General features: G+C 32.9%; 1 protein-coding gene across 3 annotated transcripts in view; it reads left to right on the top strand.

Moving 5' to 3' along the window:
• The window catches only part of Wwc2 (WW and C2 domain containing 2), a 213,503-nt gene that overhangs the window by 154,149 nt on the left and 46,796 nt on the right, over positions 1-12,558 (top strand). For all 3 annotated transcript variants that reach the window (XM_046419052.2, XM_058571191.1, XM_058571192.1), the window contains 2 exons: positions 2,133-2,325; positions 3,929-4,093. In XM_046419052.2, coding sequence (XP_046275008.1) covers positions 2,133-2,325; positions 3,929-4,093 — 358 coding nt within the window. The remainder of the gene's footprint in view (positions 1-2,132; positions 2,326-3,928; positions 4,094-12,558) is intronic.

The following is a 12,558-nucleotide window of genomic DNA, read 5'->3' as shown; positions in this document are numbered from 1 at the left end:
GGATGTTTTCCCTACAGGTTTCGTTTTAAGCTCACATCCTCATATTTAAGAATTGCTAAAGAAAACAAATTGTATGCAAGAAAAAAAAAAAGAGCTAGGTTGAGGTTATTTAGTAGACAACAAAAAATAGAATGAGAGGTTATGTTTACAATCATCAAAGCTGCATAGGATTCAGGAGGGGAGGCTCAGGACTTCCTGAAATCAAGGAATAGGGGACCAACATCATTAACAAGATCAACCAAGAGAGACAGCATAATCTAGCACTGGTGACATAGATTACCACGTGGGCCTGTTTCCCAGGCCTGAGGTTAAAAGTATCAGTTGGCTATTTTCAGTGAAGACTGGCTTGATAATTTTGGCTTCTCCCTTCTAATATATGTGTTTCATATCTTGGGGTGTGCTATTGGTGGCCTTTAGGCAGATCAGGGAGAAGACAGTTCTACCAGAGTTGGGCTTCAAACAGCACCAATTCACAAATACAGAAGAAAAGTACAGAATGTCCAAGAATATGTACTGTCTTTAAACTTACATCATTTACATCTACCCAAATGTTCTAGCTCTTCTAGACCAATCACAGTCATTCTCACCTTGGAGGATAGTCAAAAAGTGCTTTCTGGATGTATGATGACCCAGAGCCAGTCACTGAGGGCATTAGTAGTATTCATCCAACTGGTGAGAGTATAGAAGGTACCTTTGTCTTATTGGTGTGAGCTTTCCTCAGATACATAGCAGCATTATCTTAAACCCATATATAAAAAGCTTGGCCTAAATAACGACACTGCTAAAAATGACAGTTAGTTTGAAATATTCTTAAATGTTCTTTTTCTCCTAACTTCAGAGCTTAATTTTTTATTATTAATTATGACAAGAGTTTTTGCTTCGGTGTGTTGCCCCAGTGTTTCCATGAGTCAGTCATGATTTGCCAGGCTGTGGTTTGGCAAGACCTTCCCTACAGCAGAGCTGGGGGAAAAGCACCTCTGCCTGCTTTCTCCATGCCTTAATGTCCAAACTACATAAAATCATTCTTGTTTGATGTGAAAACATTTTGAGATGAGTTAAGTGGTTAGGCCATTGACAGAAAACTTGAAGACTGGAGAAACAGAAAAATCCCTTCCCTCCATTCTGACTATTTAATATACTGGCTTCTTATTGTTTTTCCATGAAGGCAGAGAAAAAATATTGTTTCTGCTGAAACTCCAACCTTCCAAGAAGGATGAGTTGTGTCTTAGGCCTTAAATCAACAGCAGTGGCCCAAGACTCACAAGGTGTTTAATGCTGAATCTTCATAATAAATGTTGGTATAAAATAAAAAATAATATGGCACTCTTCAGTTCTGCATTTGAATTTACAATTTTTTTAATTAGAGAAAGGCATGTTTTAGAATATGCATTAGATACGACTAGAAATGGGGACAGGAGAAGATTTAGTAGATATTCTCTTTCTGGGATTAAAAGGAAAATATCTCTTGCTATTTCCAATAATGGTGAACCCTGTGCTCAGAAAATTCACTCTAAAGTAGCATTAGAAACTACTGTTTTTCTGTAACTCTTCCTTTGAATCTGAAGCTTTGGAGATGCTAGACATTGGTATTTTTGAACTGCTGTTTCATCTGTTTTAAATTTTATTAACAGTATGCTACTTTGCCTCTCTTTTTGTCTAGTAGGATAATGTATTCCATTCATGGGAAGTCATCATCAGCATCTCTTTTTTAACACTCAGGATGAGGATTCTTTGGGATAAAGTCACCAGTATCTACTTAGGGTATTCCCACCTTCCAAGACATAGAAATAACTTATTTTGGAATTGGCTGTACCTGGGGCAGATGGGATGTTAAATTCATCTGCACTCTAAGGCTTTCTTCCTCTTCGCTTTCCTATCATGTGCCTTTGTTGCAGTCCTGCGGTGAGTGGCAGGCTGGCCCTTTGCGTGCTCAGGGGTACAGTTAGCAAATAGGTTAAGAATAGAGTGTCTTTGCAGCTGAGCACAGACCCATTATGGCAGCAGCACTTTTGGTTGATAATGAACTCCATATTCCCTCAATTTCTCTGTTTTGCAGATAATTGCAAATGATAGCTGTGAATCCACTGTAATCGAAGTACCTATGAATTTCATTTTATTCTTGTTCTTTGCAGGTATTTTAGGGTTGCTCTTCTTCCCTCCTCAACTGATGTCAGCTGTCTATTTCGAACAAAAGTCCATCCACCCACAGAATCTGTGCTGTTCAATGATGTGTTCAGAGTAGCCATTTCCCAAACAGCTTTGCAGCAGAAGACGTTAAGAGTTGATCTTTGCTCTGTCAGTAAACACCACAGGGAAGAATGCTTGGTAGGATTCTTAATAATTACCATTATCAACTAACACAACCAGATATTCTTAGAATATGCTTTCTAGTTGCTGTTCTGCCAGCAACTAGACTAAATGACTGTAGACCTGTCTAACACCTTGGGACACGTCCAGTGGCTGTTTCTTTTCTTTTTTTTTTTCCCCTGAAATATTGATTTTTGTTCTTACCTTTATTTTAGACCTTTAAAATCTGTTTATCAGTTATGATTTTCGGTAAAGCTCTACTTTCCATTTCTGCTTTGACTAAACAAAAACTTTTACCTCTATTATGACCAGAACTTACTGTGTATGCTTTTAGTCCCATTGCCAAGACCTGTGCTGAATACCGTGTGTTATCTCCTTTAATCCCTATGACAGTCTTAGGAAAGATGGATTATGGAAGGTGTGATCATCTCCTATTTTCAGATAAAGAGCTGCTTAGAGAGGGTTTCACACCTAGTGAATGATGGAACCAGATATCAAAGAGACAGCCCACACATAATTCACTGTTACAAATTCAATAAGCAAGACACTGAAAATATATTCAGCTCAGTTTCCCCTGCCATGATATTAGAGCTTCTAAAGAAAAAGTGTAACTGTTTAGAACAAAATGTTTAAATGCTATAGCAAAAGATTCCATACTTAACTAATAGTACGTTTAATATATTGCTGTGCACAAAACCTGTAAAACCATCACTTACTGGTAAGGCTGGTGTTTAGAGGTGGGCCTGTGTGGTCAAAAACTATGAAAATGTCCAGCTGAGCTTTTCTCTGTGGTATAATAGGAAGCACACACATTTCATGATGAACAAAGCTAATTGTGATAATCTTAATTTTTACTTGAAAAAAAAATGTTTGATACTATTTTCTGGCAATAAAGCAAAGATGGATGTATTAGGCTATCAGAAAGGCTTTGGTATAATGTCATATTTATATATGTCAGAAGCTCTATTAAGTTAATAATGGGGATAGCCTTTTAAAAAATAATATAGTTGGATTTAGATTATGGCTATTTGTGATTTGGTAGAATATGAAAACCTTTAACCTTTACTGTTTTGGGGTTTTTTTTGTTTTGTTTTGCTTTGTTTTTTGACATTCTGCCAACTTATATATCCAAAGAAATTTTTTTTACTGATTTCTCATTAAAGAACCAACATGGAACTTTTGCTTGTTTTCAGACTTTTCAGTGGATAATTTTATTGTGAGTAATAATGAATTCACTCTTATAGTGTATTATAAGAAGTACCATGGTTTAGACTTATTTATTTATTTATAACTTTTCACTTGCACATAATTCCATATTTACAAAAATTACATACTTAGTCATTAGGTGTTAGCAAAATCATGTCTCAAAAAATAATCCTAGGATTGGCTTTTTAGATTAGAGATTATTATCATAAATCATTTCCAGGTTTTTTCAAAACCCAACACTTTATGAGTATTGCTTTAAAAAAAAAACAAAAAAGAAGACAAGCTCACCCAATGATCTTTATCATATTAGAGAAAACATATACTAATTTAGCATTCTCTCTCTCTCTCTCTCTCTCTCTCTCTCTCTCTCTCTCTCTCTCTCTCTCTTTTCTTTGTTTTCTTTCATTTCCCATAGGCTGGAACTCAGATCAGCCTGGCAGACTTACCATTTTCTAATGAGATTTTCACTCTGTGGTATAATTTGCTTCCTTCCAAGCAAATGCCTTGCAAAAAGAATGAAGAAGAAAATGAGGACTCTGTATTTCAATCAAACCAGCCATTAGTAGATTCAATAGACTTGGTAAGTCAAAATTAGAGAAAAGTCATTAAATGTAATAAAGTAATGTGAAATATGCAAGGAGACCAACAGGTTTTTATCCACTCTCATGGTCCTTCCTTTTAGGATTCTTTTATCCCAACTTCCTAAAAAGAAAGAAAAATGATCACATCTCCTTCCATAAAAATAAACTGATGTGGAGGCTTTATTGTTTTAAATGATTGTGGAAAACCTTTGGATTTAAGTTTATGCTTTTGTATATAGTGTTCACATACTTGGTTCCACTGTCAGCTTATACATTTGACACTCACATATTTTGCAAATTTTAAATTATTAATCTAAAACAATATGTTAATTTTCCATTTATAATATCAATATCCCTAAGTATTTTTCTATCAAAAGGTTTATTGAAACTAATAGTCATATCTTACTGCTTCAAAAATTTATGAAGGGGTACTTTTTGAGGCCATTCATCAATTATCTGGCATTTGTGCATATTGCTACTGAGTTCAAGTTTATTTTAGGTTACCTTCAAAGAAAGAATTCACTAAGTAAAAATCAAATAAGCAAGTATTTATTGATCATCTATTATGTGTGAGAAACTAGTGGACATTGTGGTAGGTGGTAAAAGAGAAACAAACATGGTGTAGATTTTATATTACATGCCCAGGTATGTAGTATACACTAAGTAAGGCATATGAAATGATTTTTATCTTCTTTCTGTAAGTTTTTAAAAACAGAATAAGGTGTAATTCATATACTATACGATTCACCCAATTAACATGTACAATTCACCCACTTAAAGCACAAGGCTTAATGTATTTTTCACTATATTCACAGAGTTGTACAACCATATGTACAATCTAATATTACTACATTGTCATCATCTCAAACAGAAGTTCCATACCCATGAGCAGTCACTCCCAGTTCTCCTGAACACCTTTCTCCCAAATAACCATGAATATTCTTTCTCTATAAATTTTCGTATTCATTTATTATTATACATGAAATAATACCTTATTTGTTGTTATAACTGACTTCTTTTATTTAGCATATTTTCAAAGTACATATGTTAATATTTCATTCCTTTTCATCCCCAAATAATATTCTGTTGCAAATGTACCATGATTTGTATACCATTCATTGGCTGATGTGCATTTGGGTTGTTTACACTTTTTGACTATTATGAACGATGCTGCTAGGAACATTCATACACAAGTGTTTGTGTGGACATATGTTTTCCTTTCTCTTGGGCATACATGTGGAAATGGAATTGCCTTCTTGGATATTATACAATATGTTTTAACATTTTGGGTGACTGCAAGCTGTTTTCTTGGTAGAATGACTTATTTATCTTTTTAGGATTGAATTATATAAGTTCTGTACATATTCTTTCGTCCTTTCCTTTCCTTTCCTTTCTTTCCTTCCCTCTCCCTCTCCCTCTCCCTCTCCCTCAAACTCAGGATTTCAGGCAGTTGCTTCATCTTATGTATTTTTGACTTGACACTCGACACAAGTCATTTATCAGATAAATGATTTACAGACATTTCCTTTTATTCTGTGCATTGTCTTTTCATTCTCTTGATGATTTCATTACTAGCACAAACGTTTTTAATTTTGATTAAAATGTATGCCGTTGGAGCATATGTTTATTCCATTGCTTGTCTTATTGTATAATATCCAAGAAGGCTTTGCCTAATCTGATATCATAAAGATTTCTCCAGTGTCGTCTTCTAAGAGTTTTAAAGACTTTTACGTAGGTTTTGGTTTACTTCTACTTGTTTATATGTGATATTAGGAGAGGGTTCTATTTCATCCTTTTATATGTGGATACACAGTCATCCCAGCACCATTTATTGATTAAAAACTATTCTTTCTCCATTGAATTATCTTGATACCCTTGTGAGAAATCAGTTGATCATAATTATAGGGACCTACATATCTAGAAGCTCAATTCTGTTCCAGTAATCTACATATAAGGCAGTACCACACTTCCTTAATTACTGTAGCATTGCAGTCATTTTGAGAATAGGAATTGTGAGTCTTCCAATATTTTTTTTTTCTTTTTCAATATTGTTTTGAAAAAAATTAACATAAAAAAGATTGTTTGGGTTATTCAGGGTCCCTTGCATTTCCATATGAAATCTAGTATTGGCTTATCAATTTCTGAAAATAAAACAAAACAAAAAGACAGGATTTTGATAAAGCAAGCATTAACTATGTAAGTCAAGTTAGGGAGTATTGTCATCTTAAATTTTAAGATCCTTGCATATGGATTGTCTTTACATTTATTTAAATCTTAACCTAGTTTCTTTCAACAATGTTTTTTAACTTTTGAGTCCAAGTTTTAAAATTTCTCTTGTTAAATTTATTTCTAAGTGTTTTTATTCTTGTAGATGCTATTGTAAATGGAACTCTTAATTGAATTTTCAGAGTGCTCATTGCACAACTGATCTTTATCTTTCATTCTACAACCTTGCTGAATTCATGTATTAGTTCTAATAGTTTTGTGGTGAGTTTCTTAGAATTTTTTATATGTGTGATCATATATTCTGCAACTAGAAATGATTTTAGTGCTTCCTTTCCAATTACGTGCATTTTATTTCTTTTTCTTGCCTATCTGCCTCAGCTAGAATTTCCACCATGGTAATGAAAGAAGTGATGATTGTCTTGTCCCTGATTTAGAAGGGAGGCTTTCATCTTAAGTATGATCTTTTTGCTGTAGGTTTTTCATTGATGCCCTTGACCAGACTGAGAAAGACTTCTTTCCCTAGTTTGTTGAGTGTTTTTAACATTAAAGTCTATTGGATTTATCAAATGCTTTTTCTACATCTGTTAAGATGGTCACGTGTGGTTCTTGTCCTTCATTCATTTTACTTGATTTCTGAAGTGTTAAATTAATCTTGCATTGCTAGGATAAATCCCACTAGGTTGTTGTGTCAATCCTTTTTATGTTATCGGATTCCATTCGCTAGTATTTTGTTGAGGATTTTTTGTCTGTATTCATAGATTTCTTATGATGTCTGTGTGGTTTTGATATCAGGGTGATTCTGGCATCATGGAATGGATTAAGAAGTGTTCCCTCCTTTTCTACTTTTGGAGGTGTTTGAGAAGAATTGGTATTTAAGTGTTTAATAGAATTTACTAGTGAAGCTATCTGGGCTGGGACTTTTCCTTTGTGGGAAGTTTTTGTTCTTGTTGAAATTCTCTCTTTTCTAAGTCTCTCATACTTTGGTTCTTGAGTCAAGTTTTAGTACTTGGGTCTTTAAAGGAATTTGTCTATTTCAGCTAGATTATTTAATTTTTTTCGTATATAATTGTTCATAATATTTTCTCATAATATCTTTCAGTTTGAATTTACATAATTTAAACATTTTTCTCTGTTTATCTTGGTCAGTCAGCTAATGGTTTACTAATTTTTTTTCAATGAACCAGCTTTGGTTTTATTTTCTCTAATTTTGTTCTCAATTTAATGAATGTCCACTTTAATCTTTATTAGTTCCTTTCTTCTGATTGCTTTAGATTTATATTGCCCTTCAAATTTACATTTTCTTAAGGTGAAAAGTTAGTGATTTGATGACTTTCTTCCTTTTTAATATAGGTTCTTAGAGGTATAAATTTACCTTTAAGCACTGCATTAGCAGTATTCCATAAGTTTTGGTGTGATATATTTCAGTTTTCATTCATCTTAAGATGTTTTCTAATTTTGTTTGTTATTTATTCTTTCATCCTTTGGTAGTTTAGGAATGTGTTAGTTTCCACACATTTATTAAGCTAAATGATTTTTGATTTTTTAAAAATTCTTAATTTCACTTCAGTATAGCCAAAAAGCTTAATTGGTATGATTTAAGTCCTTTTAAACTTATTAAACCTAGTTTTATGGCCTAGTATATTCCAGGGAAGGTTTCATACATACTTGAGAGAAGTATTTGTTCCGCTGTTGTTAAGTGGAGTGTTCTATAGATGTTTTGTTAGGTTTAGTTGATTTATAGGGCTGTAATATAAATACATTTTATTGCACTTTTTATTCTAATTCCACTCTCTGATGTGTTTCTTTTTGTGAAAAGAGGTAATGAAGAGGTTCATAACAAGGTGCATAAATCTTATATGAATCTAATGAATTTTCATAAAGCAAACAATGTCTATGTAGTTACTATCCCAAACAATTATAGTATATTGACAGCACTCCAGAATTCTTCCTTGTATTCCATCCTAGGCATTTCCACCTTCCCCTAAAGGTAATTTCTAGTCTGAATTATCACACCAGATATTAGTTTTGTCTGTTGTTGTCATCCAATGTATATATTTTTTTTATCTGGTATCTTGTACTTAACAGTATGTTTCTGAGAGTCATCTATGTTTTTCTGTATAATTACCATTCATTTATGCCCATTCTTAGTTGATAATTTATAATATAATTATATCAATGTATTTATCCCTTCTACTACTGATGGACATTTGAGTTGTTAATAATTTAGGGGTTATTTTTAATAATGCTATAGCATTCTTTTATATATATATATATCTTTTGGTAAAAATACTCTTATTTTAGTTATTTTGGTAGGTGTATCTTGTATATCTAATTTGAATTCTCTGATTATAATATGCTTAATTGCTAAATGAATATCATCTTTTGTGAAGTATCTGTTCAGAATTTTATCCATTTTTTAATTGTATTGTCTTATGGTTGGAAGGAGTTCTTGGAATTTTCAGTATATGAGTATTTTAAAATTAATTGATCACGAATATCTTGAATTCTGTGGCTTGCCTTTTCATTTTCTTAGTGGTGTCCCTTGGTGAATGGAAATATTGTTTCAAAGAAGTCTTATTTATCCATTTCCCTGCTATTTAAGAACAATTTGCCTCTACCTGGGTCACAGAGATGTTTTCCTATATTGTCGTATAAAAGCTTTATTATTTTTCTTTCACATTTAGACCTGTAGTCCATCTGAAATTATTTTTTGCATAAAATATGAGGTAAGGGTCAAAGTTCCTTTTTGTCCATATGGTTAATAGAGCATCATTATTGAAAAGACCATCTTTCCCATCTGTATTGCATTGTCACCTTTGTCATAATTCAGGTGACCTCTATGTGTGTGTCTGTTCCTGAATTTTCTGTCCTGTTTCATTTTCTTTTTTTTCTTTTTTTCTTTTTTTTTTCTGTTTCATTTTCTATCTTTGTGACAATACTGTACTCTTTTAAAGTGAAGGCTTTCACTAATTCATCATTTAAAATGATTGGGGAGGATGGTCACAGATAATCATTATCTGATTAAGGAAGTTTCCTTTCTAATTTGCTGGAGTTCTTTTTTTATTATTTTTTAATTTTTTTTCACTGTAGATGGATACAATACGTTTATTTTGTTTATTTATTTTTATGTGGTGCTGAGAATCAAACCCAGTGCCTCACACTTGGGAGGCAAATGCTCTACTGTTGAGCCACAACCCCAGCCCCTGGAGTTTTTATTATATCCAAATATTGAATTTTATCAAACATTGTTACTGTATCTTTTAAGATGATTATATTTTTGGTCTTTCTTTTTTACACATTAATATTCAAACGTTAAACTGCCCTTGGAGTCTTGGGATAAAACAGACTTCATTTGTTGTATTACAGTTTTTACATATGTTTTTGGATTTGGTTGATGTTTTGCTTGTTTTTTTCATTTATATTCATAAGAGATATTAATCTTTACTTCTGATGTCATTGTGTCATTGTGACTTTTTGGCATCAAAGTTTTGTTATCTTCATAATGTGTTAGTAAGTATTTCTTCCTTTTTACTATTATCAAAAGTTTTTTTATGAGTATCTTAATTAATTAATTAACTTATTTATTTATTGTGACAGTGCTGGGGATCAAACCCAGGACCTCACATATGTTAGGCAAGTGTTCTACTCCTGAGCTACACCTGCAGTCCTGTCAATTTAATCTAAATTATTAAAATTTGTCATAAAGTTATCCATTCTCTTATTTTTCATGTATGTTAGAACTTTGCTGTATTCCATTGCATTCCTGATATTGGTGACTTCTGCCTATTTTCCCCCCAGTTTTATCAGGGACATGTTAAACTTTTAAATTTCTTTTGAAGAACTAACTTTGTCTTTGTTGATTTTTCTCTATTGTTTATTTGTTTACTGTTGTATTAATTTATTTTCCTTTATGTGTGTATATATATATGTATGTATATGTATGTAATAAACATATATATATATACACACACACACACATACACACACACACACACACACACTTTTTAAAAATTTTTTAATTTTTTTGCTACCAGGGATTGAACCCAGGAGCACATAACTACTGAGCCACATCCCCCACCCTTTTTTATATTTCATTTAGAGACAGGGTCTTTCTGAGTTGCTTAGGGACTTGCTAAGTTGCTAAGGCTGGCTTTGAACTTGTGATCCTCTTGCCTCAGACTCCTGAGCCACTGTGCCACCTCACCCAACTTTATTGATTATAATTTACATTAATTGTACAAATTAATGGATTTCAATATGGCATTTGCATACATGCTTATATTCTGCATTGACCATATCCATGCCCACACTTACTTCTACCTTCATATTCTCTCCCCTCTTGTTCCTCCTCCTCTCTCCTTCTCTCCCTCCTCATCCCTAATAGTCCCTCTTCAAGTCCTTTTTTTTAAGTTTCCACAGCTTTATTTGTCTTTCTACATCTGATTTATTTTACTCAACATGATGTCCCTCAGTTTCATCCACTTTCCTGCAAATGACAGAATTTCATTATTCTTTATGGCCAAATAATTCTCTGGAGTGGGGGGTAAGTGGGGGAGACAGGGAGATCTGTGTGTATGCCTGGGTGTGTGTGCACATATTTTCTTTATGTATTCATCTGTTGATAGGCACATAGGCTGTTTATATAATTTGGCTATAAACATGGGTGTGTAGGTATGTAGGTGTCTCTTGTATGCTGAATTTATTCCCTTCAGGTATATTCCCAGGGGTGGTGGGAAGCTGGATCATATGGTAGTTGTATTTTTAGTATTCTGAAGAACCTCTGCATTCTCTTCCATGGTGCCTGTACTAATTTATATTCCCACCAAGTGTTTAAGGGGATCCTTTTTCTCCATGTTCTCACCAGTGTTTGTAATTTGGGGGTTTTGTTTTTCATTATTGTTTTTTGTAATAACCATTCTGAGTTCAGTGTTATAGAATTACAATTAAGTTTTGATTTGCATTCCCCTGACAGCTAAAGATGTTAAGCACTTTTCATATATTTGTTGGCCAATTGTACTTCTTTTGAGAAGTGTCTGTTTAAATCATTTGCCCATTTTGATTGGATTATCTTGTTGTTAAATTTTTTACTTCTTTATATATTCTCTGTATTAATCCTCTGTCAGGTGAATAGCTGACAAAGATTTTCTACCATATGAGTAGTTTATCTCTTCATTCTGGTGTTTCTTTTGCTGTGCCAAAGGTTTTCAATTCAATGTAATCCCATTTTAATTCTTGATTTTGTTTTCTAAGCTATTGCATATCTAATCAGGAAATTGTTGCCTGTGCCAATATTTTGAAGTATTCTCCCTGTGTTGTCTTCTAGCAATTTCAAAGTTTTTGGTCTTTGATCCATTTTGAGATGATTTTTGTACAGGGTGAAAGACTGATGTAGTTTCAGTCTTCTTCGTATGGATATCCAGTTTGCCCAGCACCTTTTGTTGTAGAGGCTGTCCCTTTTCCAATATAAGCTTTTGGCACATTTGTGGAGAATCAGTTGATTGAAAATGTGTGGATTTATTTTTAAATCCTCTATTTTGTTCCATTGTTCTGTGTGCCTTTTAATGTGAATACCATGCTATTTTTGTTACTGTGGATGAATAGTATGTTTTGAGATCAGGTATTGTGATACTTCCAACATTGCTTTTTTTTCCATTGATTTCTTTAGCTATTCAGAATCTTTCATGCTTCCTTGTGAATTTTAGAATTATTTTTCTAGTTACTTGAAGTATTTCGACAGAGGTTGCATTGATTCTGTGGAGCACTTTGAATAGTGTGGCCAATTTAACTATTAATTCTCCCAAGTCATGAACATGGGAGATCTTTCCACTTTCTAGTGACTTCTTTATAATTTTCATTTTAAAGATTTTTCACATCTTTACTTAGATTTATCCCTAGATATTTATATGTGTGTGTATGTAAATGAGATTATTTTCCTTGTTTCTTTCTCACTGAGTTCATTATTGTATATAGAAAAGCTCCTGGTTTTTGTATGTTGATTTTGTATATTGCTAACTTTACTAAATTTATCATTTCTAAAAGTCTTTAAGTAGAATCTTTAGGATTTTTTACATAGATTCATATCATCTGTAAACAGGGATAATTAGACTTCTTTCCTATTAGTATATCTTTAATTTCTTTCTCTTGCCTAATTGCTCTGAGTAAAATTTCTAATATTATATTGAGTAAGAATGATGAGAGGACACCCCTGTCTTATTCCTGATCTTAGAGGAAATGCTTT

Source organism: Marmota monax, unplaced genomic scaffold (genome assembly GCF_021218885.2).
Source record: "Marmota monax isolate L192 unplaced genomic scaffold, Marmota_monax_Labrador192_F-V1.1 WCK01_AAM20220418_F8-fsc00113, whole genome shotgun sequence".
NCBI lineage: Eukaryota > Metazoa > Chordata > Mammalia > Rodentia > Sciuridae > Marmota > Marmota monax.
The sequence above is the reverse complement of the archived record's forward strand: the minus strand, read 5'-3'. Positions and strand labels throughout refer to the sequence as shown.